This window comes from Bombyx mori, chromosome 24 (assembly GCF_030269925.1).
Source record: "Bombyx mori chromosome 24, ASM3026992v2".
NCBI lineage: Eukaryota > Metazoa > Arthropoda > Insecta > Lepidoptera > Bombycidae > Bombyx > Bombyx mori.
In genome coordinates this window covers 3913599-3936815 of record NC_085130.1, presented here as the reverse complement: position 1 = coordinate 3936815, position 23217 = coordinate 3913599, and the positions used below count along the sequence as shown (strand labels likewise).

Genomic DNA, 23217 nt, shown 5'->3' with positions numbered 1-23217 from the left:
TGAGATTGTTTTATTTTGATAATGTAGAAGGGTCGTGGTACAATTTACATAACTGTTCTTATTCTTGATTATAATGTTACGTTATTTATCAAGTAATTAAATACTTGTGAACATTTTTATTGGACAAATGCAATGACGTGCAAACAAACAATTACTTTAATTATTATATTTTAATATCGAAATTTTTAAGTCTGTTTGCTCACTTCGGTTAACAATGAGTCACTCATTGAATACTTACTTACTCATTGAATCATGGAGACGAAAAGGATTTTTGGGTTTGGCAACATATGTACCTGATTTCCGTACAAGCCAGATAGCAAGTCCGGTAGGTTCATTAGCTGCCTTTGTTGATCTATAATGACACGCTAGATTAGTTCCGTGTTATAGGAAACGCGCTGTAGGAATTATCTCGTATAACGCGCTTACTTTAGTCCATATAACGCGATATGTACAAAAATAATATTTAAACAAATTTAATACAGTATAACCAATGCTTTTACAATTCAGAAAATATGAACATAAATTAAAAAATAATTTTAATTCCATTAAAACAACGCAGTTGACACAATGTGCAAAGATAGGTACCTACGCGAAATTAATTATGAACTGTAGAAATCATTATCAATTTCACACTATGTACAGAAATATAAAGTGTGAAATCACCACATTATCTGGGGGAATACCCGTGCTATTCGAGACACTGAAACCGCGTAATATGAAAATGCGTTATAAGAATACCGTGTTATACTGGGGATTACGGTATATAACTCAACCAGGTGAATAAACGTAGTCAAAAGAAAAACCTTGCTGATAATTAAAAGCTGAGAAGAAATGATTTTAATCATCGCTGAAAAGGAATAGTAAATAAAAATCAGGCTTAATGATTTGTCTTTATTAAACTATGCTCAGTCTTCCTCTTTATTTAATTAAGTAACTTATGTTGTATGAACACTTCACCGATGATTGTACGCAGTGAGGTGTGTTAACCATAGTTGACGTGGTATCTGGAATAATATTTCTTCCTTGAAGCAACATTCCGGTTCGAAGGATAAAATACCTTATTTTCTAATTCATTTGACATCTTTTAGTGTACCCAAACAAAGTTCACGTAAAATTGGAAAAATCGATCGACCTTGTGCGTCTTAAAGCTCTTAAATTATTAACAGATAGGTACTGCGTTTTTCGATTCAAAGCACATGGAAGCTTCGCGACATAAACAGCCAGGTAGCGTCGACTAATACGAACTCACTAATGTGTTATCGAGCAACACTTCCGGCCTCACATAATAAATTATTTACGAACTTAGGAAATATATAGAACTTATTATTCTTATAATATAATTAGTAATTTCATAATCAAGTAAATAGTTCATTCATATTTCTTTATACTTATAATATTTTGTTGGCGCCTTCCGCTTGACAGCTTCCGGCGCAATAAGTCTTAATGTTATTTGTTACATAATTCGATATTATTAAATAATAATTGTACGTAAATAATCAGCAGAATAATTAAGATGAACAATGTTTAATATTACCTACTCAGTTTGTATTAAAATAGGTCAAGATGATTGTATAAATACCGACGGTTAGCATATCTCTGTTGCATTCGTATTCTACCCACCGTAACGTGTACTAAAGAGAATATATTATTTCGTGTGGAAGTAAATTGTCTCAATTGTCGCCGCCACCCTGAGGATCCGTTTATACTTCAGAAGCGGGATTATGCCAGGCCCATGCATTGACGGATTTGAGACCGCTGAGAAACACAGGCGATATAAAATGCGACGTGTCACCCAAACCGATGCGGAAGTTATTCCAACGTTCCGGCCGGATGAAAAATCTAGCAACGTCAAGGGATGGCTGCACAAGATCGACCAGTTGGATCACGTATATGGATGGGACAACAAAGACTGCCAGTTCATCATGCAGATATGTCTTCGTGGGTCGGCTAGGGATTGTGCGATACACCACCGCAACTATACTACACATCCGCGAATGGCTACCACATGGAGAAGAGAAGGTGCTGTTGCTCCAGTTGCAAGAGGGACCGACTTTCAACCAAAGAAATGTTACGCCTGCCGAAGAGAAGGTCATGAAACAAAGAACTGCAAGGAGCCGCGCTGCGAGGTGTGCCATCGCCCGGGACACACGTCGGTCAGCTGATGGTATGCGGCCAGCTCTTCACACCCAAAAGTGAGTAATAACTTATTTACAACATACAGCGTATGCATAGATTTGCAAAAAAAAATAGTGTTAATTAATGGCTCTAGTCTCATTGCATACATAGACATGGGCAGCAAATTAAATATTCTGTGTGGCATATGCTGATAAGTTAAAAAATTAAAGATTGTCTTCCGTGGTTACAATGAGAGGTTTTGGAGGCTCATACTCGTCGACCTCTTTAGGAACATCCCCGTGAATGTTCATATAGACAACATTATTGTGGCTTTGTGGAAATAACGAATTACGACATCGCTGATATAGATTTAATAATCGGAGAATCAATGATTAATATCAATATCACAAAATTCTGTTAAATTCGTGGGTAGTAGTGAAACTTTTAATAGTACTCTTAGTGAAATAAAATTACAGACAGACTTGTCCGATGTATTTAGGACACAGCTGTATAATATCACAGTAAAGTGCTGCTTTGGTACAAGTTTACCTCAATATTAACACTAATGAAACATTTCTTATGAATTCTGTATATTTTGAGCTGGGCTGTATGTCCTATATACTTTTGGGTGGACTTGTAAGGTCGAAAGATTGCTTTTTAAAAATAATTAATATCTGAGACAAAATCATTGAATGGAAACATAATTGATTAATAAGCACGCGTGGAAATTATTACTAATAAAAATGAGTCTACAAAGTAGTATGAACGTTATGATACTTGACCAATCTACTGACTCAGAATTGCAAGTAACTGATAAAACAAAATCAAACTATTTCAGGATAGAGGCTGCATCAGTTAACAATAAAAGCTGTGTGATGTACAAAAAATAAAAGCTGTTATATACAAAAAATAAAAGCTGTGTGATGTACAAAAAATAAAAGCTGTTATATACAAAAAATAAAAGCTGTGTGATGTACAAAAAAAATAAAAGCTGTGTTATATACAACAAATAAAAGCTGTGTTATATACAACAAATAAAAGCTGTGTTATATACAACAAATAAAAGCTGTGTTATATACAACAAATAAAAGCTGTGTTATATACAACAAATAAAAGCTGTGTTATATACAACAAATAAAAGCTGTGTTATATACAACAAATAATAGCTGTGTGATATACAACAAATAAAAGCTGTGTGATATACAACAAATAAAAGCTGTGTGATATACAACAAATAAAAGCTGTGTGATATACAACAAATAAAAGCTGTGTGATATACAACAAATAAAAGCTGTGTGATATACAACAAATAAAAGCTGTGTGATGTATATCACTAAAAGCTGTGTGATGTATATCACTAAAAGCTGTGTGATATACAACAAATAAAAGCTGTGTGATATACAACAAATAAAAGCTGTGTGATATACAACAAATAAAAGCTGTGTGATATACAACAAATAAAAGCTGTGTGATATACAACAAATAAAAGCTGTACAAATAAAATCTGTGTGATGTACAACAAATAAAAGCTGTACAAATAAAATCTGTGTGATGTACAACAAATAAAAGCTGTGTGATGTACAACAAATAAAAGCTGTGTGATGTACAACAAATAAAAGCTGTGTGATGTACAACAAATAAAAGGTGTGTGATGTACAACAAATAAAAGGTGTGTGATGTACAACAAATAAAAGCTGTGTGATGTACAACAAATAAAAGGTGTGTGATGTACAACAAATAAAAGGTGTGTGATGTACAACAAATAAAAGGTGTGTGATGTACAACAAATAAAAGGTGTGTGATGTACAACAAATAAAAGGTGTGTGATGTACAACAAATAAAAGGTGTGTGATGTACAACAAATAAAAGGTGTGTGTGATCTATGATAAATAAAAGGTGTGTGTGATCTATGATAAATAAAAGGTGTGTGTGATCTATGATAAATAAAAGGTGTGTCGTATGAATTAGATAATACAAGATATAATTACTGCTTAAACATGTCAATTTCAGGTGCCATACACCAGCGACAAACCAGGCGCCAATAGCAGCGCTGATCGCCGTGGGACACGGCATATACAGGATGGCCGAATGTTATCGAGCAACACTTCCGGCCTCACATAATAAATTATTTACGAACTTAGGAAATATATAGAACTTATTATTCTTATAATATAATTAGTAATTTCATAATCAAGTAAATAGTTCATTCATATTTCTTTATACTTATAATATTTTGTTGGCGCCTTCCGCTTGACAGCTTCCGGCGCAATAAGTCTTAATGTTATTTGTTACATAATTCGATATTATTAAATAATAATTGTACGTAAATAATCAGCAGAATAATTAAGATGAACAATGTTTAATATTACCTACTCAGTTTGTATTAAAATAGGTCAAGATGATTGTATAAATACCGACGGCTAGCATATCTCTGTTGCATTCGTATTCTACCCACCGTAACGTGTACTAAAGAGAATATATTATTTCGTGTGGAAGTAAATTGTCTCAATTGTCGCCGCCACCCTGAGGATCCGTTTATAAATGCTATACATTAATATGAAAGACAACAAGGTCTTACGATTTTAACTACATTAGTTAAATTTATAAAATTACTCATTACATACCAACGTCAATTTGCAGATCGCTTTTAGGGTTTCAATAGTGAACCATAAATAAACAGTTAAAAGGTAGATATTCCTAAAACAACACCTCACTCATGCTACAGAGACATTTTAGATAACGTAGCAATAGATCAGATACAAAGTAATGACAACATTTTATACCGTATGTTCCATGGGGAGTGCTCTGAGGAATTGTTCGAGATGATACCAGCATCTCGTTTTTACCATCGCACCGCCTGCCACCGGAGTAGAGTTCATCCATACTACCTGGAGCCACTGCGGTCATCCACAGTGCGTTTCCAGAGATCTTTTTTGCCACGTACCATCCGGCTATGGAATGAGCTCCCCTCCACGGTGTTTCCCGAGCGCTATGACATGTCCTTCTTCAAACGAGGCTTGTGGAGAGTATTAAGCGGTAGGCAGCGGCTTGGCTCTGCCCCTGGCATTGCTGAAGTCCATGGGCGACGGTAACCACTCACCATCAGGTGGGCCGTATGCCCGTCTGCCTACAAAGGCAATAAAAAAAAAAAAAAAAAACATTTTCAAAATCCCTACCTATGTTTTCCAAACACGATTTTTTTCGTGACACACCTGCACAACCTTCAACAATGAATTTTATATCAAAATAAAAGACAAAAACGACAAAATTCTTTATTAATTGACCGACGGCTGTTTGTGGGCTAAATACAGTGTAAATATACTGGTCAGTGCGCTAACTAAAAATATTACGTCGAACCATCTGTGATAGAAGTTGAACTGTAATTCGCCGAGGACTTGAGTTATTATGATGCGGTATTCGGGGGGCATGTTCATTCTCATCAGCAGCACTGACGAACAGAAATACATTCCCATTATCTGGGCCAGTATTAAAACGATTATATTCGATGATTTCGATGATGAGATCTTGTAGAAGAACTGTAAATAGAATTAAGGTTCAATGAACTTCATTGATGTATTTCTCACGTGACCTCAAGCTGGCAACATTGGCCGCATACACAAAAAAAAGAGTAAAAAGGATTTACTTGTGCTGAGTTGTGCTTCTGTTACTGTTTGCACTGTGTCAAATTTCGTATTAGCCATGGAAGGTACAGCTAAGTTTTTTTTTATTGCTTAGTAGTGTGGACGAGCTCACAGCCCACCTGGTGTTAAGTGGTTACCAGAGCCCATAGACATCTACAGCGTAAATGCCGCCACCCACATTGAGACACGAGTTCTTAGGTCTCAAGTATAGTTACAACGGCTGCCCCACCCTTCAAACGGAAACAAATTATTGCTTCACGGCAGAAATAGGCAGGGTGGTGGTACCTACCCGCGCGGACTCTACCACCAGTAAGACCTTCACCAGTGTCTCATAACTCGTTAATAAAATAATCGTTCTCGTCGAACCCGTCGCTTGCGACGAAGGGCTCGACGAGTAAATTAACCCACAGACACAGCCCACTGAGTTTCTCGCCGGATCTTCTCAGTGGGTCGCGTTTCCGATCTGGTGGTAGATTCTGCGAAGCACAGCTTTTGCTAAGGTACGTGTTAGCAACGTCTTCAGGTTTGAGCCCCGTGAGCTCACCTACTAGTTAAGGTTACGCTGAAATAGCCTCTCAAGACTATCAGCTTAGGTGGGAACAAAAAATACATCTCTACGGTGTAAGGTACTAAATGGACTTGCCTTCGTCAACGTCAGCAGCAAACCTCTGATGCTGGTGAGCACTATACAGCCGACGAGTATGAAAGAGACGTGCTGAGACCAAAAAGCGACATCTATGTTCCAACCGAGCCAGTGGACGACTATCTCTAGGCCTTTTGTGACCGGATCCTTTTTGCCGACTCTGTCGAATACTATGTTCACGGTGGACTGAAAAAAAAAATTTGATTCGTATTTACGATTAAACTACATGGGGACTTTTTGGCGGGAACGCGAGATGTGAAGTTGTGTGATTTGTTTTATTTTGTCAATTTAGTTTTTTTTTTCGGGTTTAAATGTGTAATAACGATGGTTTATTAACTGTTTAATATCTGTGAAAGTGCACAAATGTGGGAAAATGAAACAAAGCCCCTGAACGTAGCTTCTCGGGATCTTCCAAATTAAGTTAACTTTTAACGCTATCGAGAACGTTAACAAACTCACACTAAGTACACAGAAGTGTCTTCGAGAAAATGTACCGTCAGCATTCATTTTAACACTGCCAATTCTAAACAGCGGTCGAGTTTGACCATAACAAAAAAAAAGTTAATCAGAGTACTCACAATAAATATCTTCCATATACAATACAAAGAGAAGAAATAACCTAAGAAATTGAAATATTTCCCTTGAAAAGTCTTCGACCATTCGATTTTTTCTCTCATCGTTCTGGCGTCGTGCGCTTCTAAGAACAATTGACGGCTCAGCTCCTCTAAGCCGGATATCTCTTGCCTCAATTGACTAATATCTGTAAAAAAAAAATATTATACGAATAGTTATTTGTCATTTTTATGCACACCATACTATTTTATTTACTATTAGCGACCCGCCCTCGCTTGGCTTCGGAAACATTAAACTTTATTATTGAAAGCTGAGTCCCGCGATGTTATTGTCGTACCGCCGGTGACGCCGCGGGGCGAAGCTAGTCTAAAAAAAGTAGCCAAGCTACTCCATATATCATTAGCTACCTATCAGTGAAGGTCTCGTCAAATCGGTCCAGCCGTTCCAGAGATTCGCCGGAACAAACAGACAGACAAAAATTTTAAAAAATGTTGTTTTGGTGAGTGTACCGTATAATATTCATATGCATGTAGTAAAAAGCGGTTATTTTAATATTACAAACAGACACTCCAATTTTATTTATATGTATAAATGAGTTGCTCGTTCCGGGCATTTCAATATTGCACTAATTGTTACGCTAATAATACTCATTGTAAAAATGAAAAAAAAAAAAAAAATATTAAAAAAAAAAAAACATTGCCGCTGAGTTTCTTGCCAGTTCTTCTCAGGACGGAGGCTAGTTTTTGTGAATTGGCGGTAGTTCTTTTTGACGTTCAACAAGTATGTACTTTCATTCATGTTGAATTTTTTTTTTTTATTTGATTTCATTTAAGATATACTTTTATCGAGTACAAATTCGCATCTAGGTATGAGGTTTCCTGAGCCAATATCCAATCCGGCATGATTTCCACAAGATCAAAGTTTCCTTAACAGGTGCCCATCATTGAGAGAGGATTCTACGCATGCGTCCTAACTGGATTTACCGTTAACTCACATAAAGATATATTCGGTTTAACATGTTTTACCCGTTAATCAAAATATCCAACGCCGGAAGGAGGAATGGAAAATGTCCGCAAACAGGCCATGCTTGCTTCTATTTTATTATTCATGTAATTTCCGCTATAATTATTTCGGTTTCTCACCAATAAACGTAGTGTTACAAAATGTGTAATTATTATTATTATTATAACTAGATCATGGCCGTTTTTTTGATAACGCCATCTTGTTGTGCCTTTAAAGCGGTTAGTTCCCCTCAATTAAGAAAAATAGTATTATTATCCGCCAATAGATGTCGGGAAGAGTTTATTATTGAAAACACGAATAAAACGACATTTTCTGAAAATAAATCGTAGCTAGATTGAGTTATCGCCCCCGAAATCCCGTGTATACTAAATTTTATGAAAATCGTTGGAGCCCTTTCCGAGATTCAGATATACAAGAATTGCTCGTTTAAAGGTATAAAAATATATATATATATATGTGGGATTTATGAATGGTAGGGTGCAGATTACCGCAGAAATTCACACAAAATAATTAAAACAATCTTAACGTCGTACGATCCTTTACTCCTTCTTTTGACAACTGACCCATCATCTAATTTTACTTCACAGTGACATCTATCAACATTATAAAAGTGACATAAAAAGAAAATAAGAACAATCAGAATCCCACATATATATAATAATAAAGATACAAAATTGAAACTTAATAAAACGCTCACTTACTTTCCGTTCCATGACCTAAGGGATTCGCAATACTTCCAACGCTGGACAGAATGTTTGTCCAGAAACCTCTATTTTTCGTTCCAGATTGGTCCAACATATTATACTGTCTCCCACCAACGCTGTTCGCTTCAGCTAAAGCTATCCTCTTCTTCTTAACCAATATCATGTCCATTGTTTGGAGCAGTTTCTTTTCTATTGATAGTACATCGGATTGGGTTACTGGTCTGAAAATGGTGATGAATTTTATCTTCATCCGTTGCTAATTATTAAAGGATTGTCTGTGTAGAAATTAACAGTATCAATCGTTCGACTTGATACCAGAGATTGAGGTTTTGATTTTTATTACACATTGTTATTCCTTCCCGTGAAAGTCAATCGTGAACATTTGTTAAGTACGTATTTCATTAGAAAAATCGATCACCTGCGGGATTCGAACACCGATGCATCGCTAGATACGAATGCACCGGACGTCTTATTCTTTACGCAACGACGACTTCCTCTTGGCTGATAGCAGAAAAAGTTGGAATTGTTTAAGCAAAATGACCAACTTTGTTAAACTATAGCAATTTTATTTGTTAGGGTTAACAAAACAAATTTGTATTATTACATAATCTCCGTGGTTGGATATTAAAGCTTTCACTACAAAACTTACAACCACAATAGCTCCCATATTAGGTGTTGGCTATGCATTAACCTAGTTATCGCTCAATATCTGCCTACCCACTTATATGCAAGAAAATACATTTTAATCAAAAATGAACCTTATAAATATAGCCATTGAAGTGTAAGGATAGTTGACAGCACCGAAACCTGACAGAAGAGCCATGACAGTCACACCGATGACACCGATCCTTGAAACTCCTTGCTCTATCGAGAGTATGCCCTAAAATGAACGAAATAATTTTAGATGAGGTACATATTTTTTATTCGAGCTGGTCCAAAAGAAACATGCTATTAGAACTGATTATATTAATAGAGAAATCGATTAATTTCTTTAATTTTTAACATAGCCTATAGTCAAGAAACAAGAAGAACCTTAATACTTAAAACCATGTCGTCAACTCTTTAGGGTTCTATTGGCATCTTTACTCGGGCAAAAGAAAAAAAAAAACAATATTACAAACAATTTTAAATAACCAAACAAATGAATCAAAGTCATAAACATTGAAATAGCTTAAGATGGCTTTTGAAAATTATGATTGAAGCATATCTAGTTACTAAAAGCCTATAGTGCATTATTATTAATAGTGATTCACGAAAAATAAATAATGATTACCTTTTTAGGACTCAGTATTGGAAATGGATCGCCGATTTTCCAAAAGAAATACAAGTATATGAACCATACAAACACGGTGAGAGGCCTAATGGAGTTATGTGACACTGAAATTTCGTATAAAAATTGTATTAATTACTTTGCTCAGTTAGGTGCCATTTCAAGACATTGATAGTCGAGCCACACAAGCTTTCTACCATAATTTCTACCGTTATTGCCATAGCACAACATTAACAGTTAAATTAATTATTTCCATCGAACATAATTTCAGGATGGGGACGTAATAAAAAATAAGCTCCTACTTTTTTACAGAATGATATTTTTCAGATGACACTTTTCTTCGTTATGTTAATAAAATCACAACATATTTTTTAATAATATGTGTTCTCTAATATATTATGACTATGCTATGTTACCATATACTCACCAAATCTAATGTTGCTTATGCAGAAAAAAGCAATGTAGAAGGGTATGAGAGCTATCACCATAAACAGCAGTGAATATAAGCCTAAATTCCAATGAAAGTAACGGGAACTGTAAGTTAAAACCCAATATTATAACAAAATTGTGTATTATTTATGAATGAATGTAAACTGTGCTTATGTACGTGACTACACATTTCATTATTGATAGTCTGTCTGAAAATTATTTGTACTATAGCCAATACAGTTTAAGGTAGGTCCTCTATTATACTGCCAATATTTACATCAAAGTATTTAAGAGCAACGTAGCCCTCATGTAAACAAATTGCAAAGGATATTATATACTGCAGTAATTAGGACCTCCACTGAATATAACTTTGGCTGAACAGAAATTGTACATCCAATTGACCATTGATTGATCAACTCATTCAACATAGTTAAAATGTTATTATATTGTGCAGGTAGCTATTATACAACACAAGATATTTGATCAAGGTCAGAATCTCGCTTATGACATCTTCAAAATAAGTTTAGACACACAAAAGTTTTGAACAGCATTCGGACTGTCATTCTACCAAGCAATTTCAGCCACTCAGTGGAAGATTGTGATTCAGTCATTAAAACTCCCATAATAAGTTTTGTTAATAGAATATTGTAGGGATTGAAGAAACTTACTAAAAAATTTAAACCAAATATACTTAATTCACTTAGAATCCCATTATCCAATGCCACATGATTGAATCTCTTTCAGCTAGTACATAAGATGATAACATCCCTTTTTTAGAGGTTATTCCTAAGAGTTGAATGCATCAATCATATTGAAGACTCCTTACCTTGTATCTAAATAGCCAATGATTTCGAATATGATCAGCTCGAACATAGTACAGCTTAGGGCGAACGTAACAGAGAATATAAGCTGTACGAGTGTATGATGTACTTCATAATCACGGAACAGTTGTTTTACGAAGAAAATCCACCCTCCAACGAAGAATACTACCTGAAAGTTATATTATTTAGACATTATGTAGTTAATAGTGATTTTGACGGCTAGTTGTAAAATGTAAATGTTTACTAATATGTAATGGGACTTCGTAAAGTGCATCTGTAAAATTTTACGAAATATAACCTGTTTTATTGGTTTAACTGATATATTAATACCTGAGATCCTAAAATTATTAACGTATCTTCTAAGAAAGACATCGCTTTTAAATATTTCTTTTATAATTATCTTTCCATTAATACCAATCTATTCAATTCAATTTTAATTTTTCAGGTTTCCTGAATATTGTTTACAAAAGTTTACATTTGGTTTACATGTCGAATTGTCGACATAACATATGTCAGTTTTTTGTTTTTTGCACCCAATAGGACGAGCAAAAGGAACATGGGACATACGAACTTTCTACAGGGTGCCCTAGAAGTAGGACCAACGAGGTATGCGGAATAGAGGGAATTTATATCTTCTAATCTCTCTTAAATTTACTATCCCAGGTCTTGTAGTTTTCAAGCTATGGATTTTTTTAATATTACAATAAAATTGTTGTACAACGTACAAACATTTTCACATTTTACAAAATATATTACCATGTTTTTGTTACTTTTCGTTCTACATATTAAACACAAATTGCGCTTCTTACATTTACAAATGTAAACTTTCCTCTGATTGCTTATACTAAAAGCTTTCTTTACACTTAAGCAATTTCATAAATGGTTTCATATCCAGTTCGGCTATTTTGCTGTCAAGCAATAATGCCTTCCAGTTTAAGAGCGGGACAACTGTATTACAAAATTAAGATTTTGAACTCATGTCTGAGGGTGAATGCGTTTACATTTTTTATGTCTATGATGTCTCCGAGAACTATTTAAGACCAGGGTGGTCAGAGAGCATAAAAAAGGTTGGAAATTTAACAAACCCAAACTATGTATTATTTACACGATATTGTCTACACCTTATTTCACGGCAAACGGAAATCACTGGCTTGTAGAGCGTGGCGTTTAGAACGGACCCATATGTCATATTTATACTTAATATAGCATTGCCAGTAAATAATAAAAGGGATGATAAATTAGAGAAATTTGACGAGATTTAATAACAAATAAAATTATCCTCTTAACTATATATTCACAATACTTATTCTGCTACAAAATAAATAATTATTAGCTAACACAATACAATATGTGCAATAAAATGTTTTTTTGCTAATATGGGTGGGCGAACTCACGGCCTGCTTGCTATTAAGTGGTCACCCATAGACAATCACGTTAATACCGCTGTCCATGTTGGAATATGATTTATAAGTCTCTCCTTTTACAGTATCAACCTACTTCGAACCAACGTCGCATCGCGCGTTACGAAAATTCTGGGCATCTTATCGTTTAGACCACGGTGACTTTATCTATATTTTTAAACTCTTTTCTTGATGTAGTGTGTGGTCACCATCCCGAACTTTTTTTTTTATTGCCCTTGTAGGCAGACGATCATACGGCCCACCTGATGGTGAGTGGTTACCGTCGCCCATGGACTTCAGAAATGCCAGGGACAGAGCCAGGTCGCTGCCTACCGCGAAAAATACACGAACAATGAAAACAGCTAAGCTGTAATGCAATTTATTATTAAACTTCATTCTTTGGGAAGTTAATTATGTACTCTTGACTATCATCACACACTTGCAAATAATAAGTATTATCAGTTTCAGTTTCATTATTATCTTCGTAAACTTCATATGAAACAGTTGGTATTGCAGCTGCCTCATTACAAATTGGACTACCAATATTGACTTCGGGCCCCATATTCTGTTCTTGGATCTCATTCTTTATCTCTTCATGACTCTTCTTGTGTTTTAGCATGTATGTTTTGGAAGTAAATTTTATATTGCACTCTAAACCGACCCCAACATGATGACGTTTAATATGTTCTGATCTTCGAGAAGCCGAAATAAAACTTGCATCACAATGCTTACATTTGTATGGTTTTTCCCCAGTATGGATTCGTGTGTGATATAATAAAGACTCTTTTGATACAAACTTCCCGCCACAGATGGTACAACCAAAATTTTTTTCTTTTGTATGCTTGACTATATGCGCTTTCAGTCTACTCTGGGCCCAATATTTCTTACCGCACCATTCGCATACATGTGACTTATAATTACCATGCTCATATTGAATATGAACACGTAAAGACATTTTTTGAGTATATTTTTTGCCACAATAATCACATGTGAATTTAGCTTGAGACGGATGAGCCCGGCATTGTTGCTCACATACATTGTTTTCCTTGTGCTTTTTATAGGTACTTTTATTTTTATACGTCCTACCGCAATCCGGGCATACTATGCTCGTTTGATGACCCAACTCATGTTCTTTGAATGTATTACCGTTATAGAATGTTTTACCGCATTCAGAACAAACAAACACAGAATGACTGTCCCTTCTGTGAACGTTCAAGTATGCCTTGGAGCCATACTTACGCGGACACTCAATACATTTGTACTTTTTTGGAGCATGCACTCTTATATAATGACTTCTTAGATTACATATTGTCGCATATGTCTTAAGACATTCCTTGCACATAAGTATATCAGGGTTGTTTTCGTCGAATAAAATTTTGCTTAACGGTATATCGAAATTAGGTGAACGTTTATGTTCTTTTTCAATTATAATATCTTTTTGCTCAGATTTAATTGGTTTTGTTGGATTTAAAATTTCTAAGAATCTTCTAGAAGCTTCCTTACAATTCATAATTTTTCTGCAATCGTAAAATTGGTTGCTGGTGAAATCTTCAGGATTCAAAGATAAATATAGGGTTTTGCTTCCGTACAGATTTTCCGTAGTGGCTTCTACACTATTCGTTACAGTATTGAGCATTTTGATCATCAAATCAGCATTATTTCGGCTTGTGTGCATAAACGTATAACTGCTTATAGTTAATCTGGTACATTTGTCACATAAAACGTCAAATGATGCGACGAAATCACAAGTCTGGAAGTAAAGGAAATTCATTGAGTACTATGCTCTTGTTGAAGGATGTTGTTTGTACTATGCAAGTAGTTTAAATTCTTATCTACAAAATAATAGATGTAGCTTAACAAAAAAAAAAACAAAAAAAATATACAAACAAAAAACTTTCTTTTATTATAGTAACAGTGGTCAGGATTTTAGAGCAAAGTTATAAGTTATAGTATTGCCATCAGTCCCAGATGTGTGAAAATTAACCAGTTCAAAGTTTTCAAATTTGAGTCATGACATGAAGTCTGTGAAAATAATATTCCAAGATTCTGTTACATAAGCTAATAAAAGCATGGTCATGAGTTTATTATCATTTTGATATGAGATCATGCAATTCTTTAGATGTAAAACTGAAAAACTGTATTGGACTGAAAATAAATAATCACACTTCAATATCAATATATAGTTGGACTATGGCTATTGGGTCATTTTTTTATCAAGTTAAGTATTTTCATTCATAATGAATTTGGTAAATTAATTTTCTTTTAAATTTAATAATAAAATATTGAATAAATATTTTTTGAAATATATAGTTGGACTATGGCTAGTGGGCCATTTTTTTTATCGAGTATAAGTATTTTAATTCATAATGAATTTGGTAAATTAATATTCTCTTAAATTTAATAATTAAATATAGAATAAATATTAGACTCAAAGAACGAGACAGAAATAAATAGCATTGATTAATAATTATTTAAAAATCCTTTACAAATGTAATGAATTACCTTCATTCCCAAAACTGAATTTAAAATTTCTGACATACTCAAGGTTTCTTCTTTACCATTAATATTCACGATGACTTGATCTTTAATAGAAACAAGTTCCTCAGTATTGTGCACGTCCGTTTTATGGAAACATAAACAACATGCATTGCGTTTGTTTTTTATTAAACTAGTTAACATTTGATTAAGGGACATCATTTTAAAGAATATAACGACTTCTCAAACTTCTGGTCTCAGAAGAGCATGGCGATTGTCAATTTGTCAGTCAGATCCCAAATGCATTTCGTAAGAAAAGATCATATAGATTTAAAGATTTATTTATATATACAACGCTCTGTGGTCTTGCATGAAATGAGTAAATAATTTTTCCAGTTTATTTTTTACATTCTTTGAATTTGATTAATGATGTCATATTTAGCAATTGTCAATAAGATTAGTGAAGTGTTAACATCGCTATGTTAAGCAAAAGGCTCCACGACAATACGTATAACAAATGAAGAGACATAAAATGGAGAAGTATTTCTTCTTAACTGTTTTTATTCACATCTAGGGAACATTATCATCGGTACAACTTCGTTAGTCTGGCGATTTGCTTCTATAGAAATGGAGTGTCTCAAATACTACACACTAAGTTTATAGATACTATCGATACACATTAACGACTATCTGTGGTAACCAAAAACCTTTTTTTTGTTTCCTACCTAAGCTGATAGCCTTGAGAGGCTATTTCAGCGGAACCTTAACTAGTAGGTGAGCTCACGGGGCTCAAACCTGACGACGTTGCTAACACCAACACTAACAAGAGCCGTGCTTCGCAGAATCTACGACCGGATCGGAAACGCGACCCACTGAGAAGATCCGGCGAGAAACTCAGTGGACTGTGTCTGAGGGTTAATTTACTCGTCGAGCCCTTCCTCGCAAGCGACGGGTTCGACGAGAACGGTGACCGATGCTTGAGGTACCTAAAAGCACCGTTAGTGGATCGGGAGGATCCGAAATGACGTTTGGGGCGACGTCGACTGCTTTCCATTCTTTCCGCAGGATCGGGAATGTAGTTAGCGGCGGCCACGATGAGAGGGTTCTCGTGTCGTGCCGCTTTATCGAAGTGGCGCATCGACGCCGACTGCAGATACTTACTGATGGACTCTAAATCCAGGTCGGCATGGAGGTCGACGTTCTTGACGAACCACGAGGCTCCGACGGCTATCCTGCAAAAACGGGATTGATTACTTGGAATGATTTTAAGGGAATGCGGGCCGCGTGAGCGAGCATTACACTTGCATAGGTCATGACGTTTTGTAGTGTCACCTTATTTCTAAGGGACATTTTACTTCGCCTGCATATCATCGGGTAGAGACGTCCTAGTATGAAGGCGGCACGGTCGCGTACCGTCTTTATATGGGGGCGGAATGTCATCCTTCTGTCGAGGGTGACGCCTAAGTATTTGTTCAAATCCAAAAACCACTAAAGTATGAAACCTATAGAAATGAAACATCAACAAAAAATGCGTGCCACTATGACGTCATCCGACCGCTAAGCATGGCGGTTTTAGTGCTGCCCAGTGTCCTTAGTACGAGCTTTTTAACGTTCTCGATAGCGTAAAAGTTAACCCAATTCTGTATGCAGTTGGAACAGCGCCCCTAGCGGCAAACGTAGGCAAATGATCCAATTCCATACAAATATGAGCTAACTTTTACGCTATCGAGAACGTTAAAACACTCGCACTAAGCACACTGAAGATTTTAATGTTATTAGGTTTTATCGATAAACGTTCTTGGCTCATTTTATTTATACTTTAATAGGAATAATATTGCTTATGTGAAAAAGATACTTGGATTTAGATGTGTCAAATCTAAGACAAGATCATGCTTCTTTGCCAAGTAAACTATATGACAATCTTTAAAACTTACTACACTGATTTTATAAAGTTGTCGTTTAACAACTCAGTGACCGCAAAACTTAAAGCTTTATGTCAACGATAAAACGTTAGCATACATAATGCATATGCTGTTTTGGATATCAAAATAATAGTACGTGTTTTTCTTCGACTACTTATAATAACCGGCAAACTTCTTGAGCATTTGTTGACGTAGTGGGGGTAAGTTTGCGCATGGTACACTCACGTGCAAAAACATTACTTACTCTGCGTCATAATGCTATTAAATTATTAAAATCAACATATGTATTTATTTATATATTTATTACAACATCAACAAAACATATAGGTTAATAATTGTAATAATTTAATCTTGGGGTAAAATAGATATTCCTTCTATTAAGTCAAAACTAGAGCTGTTGCCAGGTCTTGGTTCAGTTGATGCGAAGCTGGTATTTGTAATTTTTTTTTCGTTATCATAATCTTGACCATCATCATCATCACTGTTTTTATCACCCGAGTCGCTATCATCGTGATGAGTCGACATAGGGCTCATCGGCGTAGTTTACAACTCGGTCGATTCGGTCTTCTTTTTTGTCTATAATTAATTATTTTTTGAAGATATTCGATTCGTAGTAATCGAATGTTACTTTTTTCATTTACCAGCTTCCGATTATTTTCTGTTCTTTTCTTCCATCTGAAGCCTAGCTCTTTCATAATTCGTCGTAAGCTTCATTCCGAGCCATTAAAATTTATATCTTCTTGAAATTTTTCGAAGCCTTTCTACGGTACGGAGTTTCGCTGCTTGTTATGTAGTTATTATGATTACATCTTTTTATTACAGATTGAACGAAACTATCCATTCCGGTAACTTTCTTTTTCCCTGATCTTTTCTTACCCGGAGTCCGAAACACGGCGAGCAAGCCAGAGCCTTTAGCTTCGTTAATAATGCACCTAACAGTACTCACTGATGTTTTTGTTGCTTCCGAAGTCTGTTTTAATTTTTCCATATCATTCTTCCCCTGTTTTATAATGAAGCAATATACATCGTACACAAATTTTCTACCCTTTCTTTTAAGTACTACACCAGTTTGTCACGGCATAGTGTATGTTTTATAAAAAATCAACAAACACTCACCAAATAGCAATGGCAACAAAGTCCACAAGCAATTATACAAATAACTTAACGATTAATAACGATAGACTTTCCACTGTACGCAAGCGTACTTTTGGGAACAAGCGGAATGAGGGCGCGGTGCGGGACGTAAGGCTCGACTGATCTACCAATAACGCGCTCGATACGATTTCCCCTGCCGTCGTGCCTCACCCTCACCACCAAAGTGATCTAAAATTCGGTTCTGCGCAGTCAAGGTCATTTGCTCAAGAAGTTTGCCGATTACTATACCTCTCTATTACAATCTATTTTAATTGTGTTGCTGACTCTAAAGTCCGTAACACACTACCGCAACGCACCTCAAGATAGGTGTGCCGCCGCGCCGCACCATAAGTGAGAGTGATTCAAATTTTAAAATTATCAAGGGACCGCGTGATAAAAAAAAAAACACCTTCAGAACATTTATTTAATTACAAACGTCATTCCTTAGGACTTCCTCTCTAAAATCACTTAATTATAACAAATTTAACGAATTTACAATAGTGTTGTACTCGTTACGGAATAAAACAATTTTATTTAAATAGTATTATTTTTATGATTAGTGTCATGATAAATTGATTCCGACCGAAAAATTATGTCCGATTTTTCGGAGTAGTGCTCCTTATTGGGTTTAAATATATGATTAAAATAGTTTTGGGGCATCGACTTATCCAAGTTAGGTTTAATGTTTTTTTCTGTCTTTTTCGTTATGTCTTCAACAACATTCGATAGGTATTCCAGTCCACCCCTTGTTTTAAAATGAATCAATCGTTTTCAAATTGCTGTTCGGACCTCCAAACAATAACGAAGCACACATATGACATTTTATATTGCGGGATAATTTTCTAGATACAAATCCTGCGGTGTAAGTAACAACTGAGTCAGCATATACGGAAAGAGCAAGCAATCTATGGCTTCCTTGTATAAGGTGCTGTCATCTTCTGGCACATCAACCAATTGCTTTTTTTCGGTTTTAACTTGTGAAATTTAAAATATTTACTTGCTCCAAGGCAAAGCAATTGCAGAGCCCTTCGTCGCGAATTTCGGCTCGAATAAGAAGCTTCTTGAAGGCTGCTTTAAATTGAATGGCATTTGGATTATTGTTAAAACTCCCTGGAGCTCTTATAGCCGAAAAAATAGCACGACGTGATCCTGGCTGATCTCGTACAGTGGCCAATATTTTAATATATTAGTGTTTTCATCAAGATGTCGATATAGATCTAATGTTTTCGATATAAATGTGTCGACATCATGCTAATGCGCTTTTCAGATCAATGATTAACCCCACAAAGCCAGTCTTTCTCCTCGACTCAATTACTAACTGCCCTGACGGCAGCCTCAGGCCATTTATATAGCCAATTACACCTTCAAACATCACTTCAATAAGGCCGATGTTTTAGGGATGTTAAGCCAGGCAGTTCTTTCCTGTAGGCTTTTTCTGTATTATATATTTTATAATGTTCTCGAACTGTACAATTTTTATCTTTTGCCGCCGCACTGTTTCATGTAGTCTTTTTACTTTCTTCCTTAAGAAATCACATTTATCTTCAAGTTTTTTTATTTTATGCGTTTGGATCTGAAATAAAAAATGATTATAATTGATTACACTATGTTTATGTGTAGGCGATCACAAATTTGGAGGTAATTTTAAATAATTTGCCAATAAGTACTAGTACTAGACTGCAAGTATTCGAATGTTTTTCATCAAATGTTTTTCAATATGAGTGTTGCTAACTGGCGGTTAGTGGGTTCAGTTAGAGGATGCCTTAAGGTAGGTCATGGTGTAGTATACGTACCAGTAGATTATCCACTCCTGAGGTGCCAGGGACAGAAGCAAAAGAAGCAGTACACACGGCAGTCGTCGTCATGGGGAGCTGTGTATAAAAAAGTGTGTTTAAACCCAGACTAAGACTAAGGGCACCCACTGAATACCAGTTCCCCGGAAGATATCGACCTGTCAGTTAGTCTCACAAAATTTGGCAGCTCCGAACACTTGCCAGGCTGATATAGTAGAGTGAATTGATAGTCGGTGGGCCATTTACCTGAAGTACCTATTAATTCTACGCAGATAAAGTCGCGAGCAAAACTGGTAGGTACTGAAAATTGGCAGTTCTTAAATTATCTAGCTATCGATAAATAAGTTACTTACTGCTGATGTTGCAGCTTCTGAAGTTTCAGAAATAGGAACAGGAGCAGGATTCCGTGGGAGGCCAGTCTGAAATTGTTATATAGAATGAGAATGACATAGATCACAACCAGTCATAACTAGCATATCAGTAATAATGTAGCAGCAACAAGTATATCAAAGGCTAAAAGTAAAAGTACAAATTTCAATTATACGAGCAGTCTCCATGAAGGTGAAAGGCACGAGAAGACATATTTAGGCCGTCAAATGCGAAGACGGAGCAGGAATTATATAATAAGCCGAAAATCTAATGCCTATCCTGCTAATCATCATCCCACCATAAAAAACTTGTTTATTAATTTTGATCCTTTTATAGCATATTTTGTTGTAAAATAATATGTATGTATTAAAATATGTATAATAACTAACTTAACTAAACTTAAAAGTAACAGTATAAACTCTCTCTACTCTTACAAATTTCGAGGGCACGGCATCATCTCGTAGTCGAATCACATCCATAGTTTTGTTGAAACATTTATCATCAAAATGTCGCGAGCAAATATAAACATCTTTTACATTTGACTTTATATTTTCCATTCTAATGGCTTCCAGCCACTTTTTCTTTCTACTCTCATTTCTTGGGATCCTATAAAATATGTTTTAATTATTATTTTTATATGTTTTAAGCAGGGTAGCATGATAAAATAGGAAATAAGCAATCATATTAAATCGATATCGAAGTCGATAAATGGTGTACAACCCCAGCTAAAAAATTAACATTATTTAAGCGTAAAAATATAGTTAAATAAGTCAAATCCATTAATGACCTATAACTGCACATGAACCTTGCTAATTATAATCTTCCCGGCAATATTAACAATAAATTTTTGATGTTATTTATAGCGTACCTGTGTATGGTTAAAGATGGCTGATTTGGTGTTTTTTTTTTGCCGCACCCTATTACACTACACATTGGCATATTTGGCACAATTATTTTAAATCACAAAGAAAATTATTTATTTTGATTAAAACCACGATTTTTTGACAGTACGGTACCGTACCAGCTGAACTGACTGACAATGACATTTGTTGGCGCGCTAGTGGTGGCTGAAGTATGAAACCTATAGTCATAGAGTTGTAGGTACTTATTAATTCCATGCCTATATTTCAAGTCTATGTGCGCTACACATGGTGGATTTTCGGCCTCATTAGGTATTTACGTATATTCATGTTTTACTTTATGTACGTACTGAGATACTGTCATATTGTTTTCCTGCGAGTTACAGTGCTGAGTAAGAACGAGATAAATACATGTTTATGTGTGTGCCTTCAAAGTGGATGCTATTTAAATAAGCAATTGTACGTATAGAACAATATGTCGCGTCACTAATAAAAAACCTATGCTAAAAACGGATTACAAGGAGTAAATAAATTTATCATTTAAGGCAGATTTATATTGAATCAGTAACTAACGTCAGTGCACTACCGAGTCAGTGCTGACCTGGCATTGCCATCGTGTAAATTGATTTCAAGTCAGTACAGTAGTGTCGCGTCAGTACTAAATTCAATATTCCATCTTCATATTTTTCGGCGTCAGTCCGCTTCCCCCGCCACCCACGCCAGCGCTACTGACGCCGTGTAAATGCCGAAGTCGCTGCCACTTTATTGTACAGTGACCACGCTGCATTGCACCACATCACAAAATGACGCGAAAAGTAAACGACACGAAGAACTTAAAGATTATTCAACTACACCACGATAATGAATGCTTGTGGGATAATAAATCACAAAATTATAGAAATAAAAAAATGCGCCCAACAGCGTTACAGAATATTGGCTGGCAAGGCGTCTCTCATAAATGTGTCTTGACGCTGAATAGAGCTTAATAACGACATAAGCAAATCATCAGTCTTTTGGCGTCACTCTCAAAGCCAGTTTGTATTCCCTAGGATCTTCAATTCTCAATTGGGTTAACAACAGAGCTGAGCCTCTAGTTTGATCGCTGTCACCTATCCATTTTCTTACCCAAATTCGCTTCTTTTTAGATATTTCTTATAACATACCAGTTAGTTCTTGCATCATCACAAAGGTACATTTTCTCAACAAATTATTAACTCTGATTTTTTTTGCTATTTTCGAGAATTCATTTTTCAACACTGACTTTACAAATAAACGTGTGTACACGTAAGAAGAACACATAAGAAATATCCTCGACTACTGACGATGTACTGGCTGCGTATAAATCGTAAGGGTCAGTTTTCGGCGCCAGCACTGACGTTAGTAACAGTTACTGACTCAATATGAATCTGCCTTTACATTATTTTACTGAGAGATGAATTCCTATTAAAATTTAATTTGATCTTTGATCTATAATATTTTATCTTATTTCGTTTTGTTCCATTCCATTTCATTTCTATTGATTATAATTTCAAATAAATAATCTTGATTTGGTCCTGCTTCGGTCTAATGTTTATATTACAAAGTATACTGTGTACGTAATAATAGTTAATGATTTTACAATAACGACTTTGACACAAAATCTTTCTGGTATATTTTAATTTATGTTATGAATTAAACTTAAGTCTTATGGCGAGTAGCCATCTTGAAACACAAGATATTTAACGGATGCCTGAATCTCGCTTTCGACAATTTCAAGATATGCTTGCATAAATACAAGCTCCGCAAGTTTCGAACAACCCGGTCATCGTGCTTGTCGAATCCGTCGCGTCGGTTGCGACGAAGGGCTCGACGAGTAAATTAACCCACAGACACAGCCCACTCAATTTCTCGCCGGATCTTCTCAGTGGGTCGCGTTTCCGATCTGGTGGTAGATTCTGCGAAGGACGGCTCTTGCTAGGGTTCGTGTTCGTCAGGTTTGAGCTCCGTGAGCTCACCTACAAGCTCGGCGAATCTAGAATAACACCTCGAGGTTACTAGATTAAGTA

General features: G+C 35.6%; 3 protein-coding genes across 4 annotated transcripts; all 3 read right to left on the bottom strand.

Moving 5' to 3' along the window:
* Positions 1-5374: 5374 nt before the first annotated feature.
* Positions 5375-11735, bottom strand: LOC101738930 (Golgi pH regulator). Of its 2 annotated transcripts, none has more exons than XM_038020156.2 (9): positions 11550-11735; positions 11225-11388; positions 10397-10503; positions 9973-10076; positions 9458-9579; positions 8697-8920; positions 7019-7159; positions 6400-6585; positions 5375-5651 (listed from the first exon to the last, which is right to left on the bottom strand). In XM_038020156.2, the coding sequence occupies exons 1-9, from the start codon at positions 11589-11591 to the stop codon at positions 5449-5451; spliced, it is 1293 nt and encodes a 430-aa protein (XP_037876084.1). In that variant the 5' UTR covers positions 11592-11735; the 3' UTR covers positions 5375-5448. The 2 variants fall into 2 exon arrangements, with proteins under 2 accessions (XP_037876084.1, XP_004924915.2); XM_004924858.5 differs by having other exon boundaries at positions 6978-7159; positions 11550-11734.
* A 758-nt stretch (positions 11736-12493) lies between these two features.
* Positions 12494-15542, bottom strand: LOC134198676 (oocyte zinc finger protein XlCOF6-like). The gene is made up of 2 exons (XM_004924849.5): positions 15122-15542; positions 12494-14369 (listed from the first exon to the last, which is right to left on the bottom strand). The coding sequence occupies exons 1-2, from the start codon at positions 15314-15316 to the stop codon at positions 13005-13007; spliced, it is 1560 nt and encodes a 519-aa protein (XP_004924906.2). The 5' UTR covers positions 15317-15542; the 3' UTR covers positions 12494-13004.
* A 3018-nt stretch (positions 15543-18560) lies between these two features.
* On the bottom strand, positions 18561-21398 carry LOC101737340 (THAP domain-containing protein 1). The gene is made up of 5 exons (XM_004924847.5): positions 21181-21398; positions 20747-20918; positions 20297-20362; positions 19944-20021; positions 18561-19723 (listed from the first exon to the last, which is right to left on the bottom strand). Exons 1-5 carry the CDS (start codon positions 21249-21251, stop codon positions 19553-19555), a joined length of 558 nt encoding a protein of 185 aa, XP_004924904.1. The 5' UTR covers positions 21252-21398; the 3' UTR covers positions 18561-19552.
* Between the last annotated feature and the right edge of the window lie 1819 nt (positions 21399-23217).

Bases quoted from the DNA above. Each gene is read 5' to 3' on its own strand.
- LOC101738930 (XM_004924858.5), bottom strand. From the start codon at position 11,591: ATGTCTTTCTTAGAAGATACGTTAATAATTTTAGGATCTCAG. The intron at 8,921-9,457 runs GTTCATTTTTGA...CACCATTTTCAG, and splicing joins TCAATGGCTATATTTATAAG to ACCAGTAACCCAATCCGATG. The intron at 6,586-6,977 runs GTGAGTACTCTG...TTTTTTTTTCAG, and splicing joins GTATATGGAAGATATTTATT to TCCACCGTGAACATAGTATT.
- LOC134198676 (XM_004924849.5), bottom strand. From the start codon at position 15,316: ATGATGTCCCTTAATCAAATGTTAACTAGTTTAATAAAAAACAAACGC. The intron at 14,370-15,121 runs GTAATTCATTAC...CTTTACTTCCAG, and splicing joins ATTCAGTTTTGGGAATGAAG to ACTTGTGATTTCGTCGCATC.
- LOC101737340 (XM_004924847.5), bottom strand. From the start codon at position 21,251: ATGCCAATGTGTAGTGTAATAGGGTGCGGCAAAAAAAAAACACCAAAT. The intron at 20,919-21,180 runs GTACGCTATAAA...CATATTTTATAG, and splicing joins CCATCTTTAACCATACACAG to GATCCCAAGAAATGAGAGTA. The intron at 20,363-20,746 runs GTAAGAGTAGAG...TAACAATTTCAG, and splicing joins ATGCCGTGCCCTCGAAATTT to ACTGGCCTCCCACGGAATCC.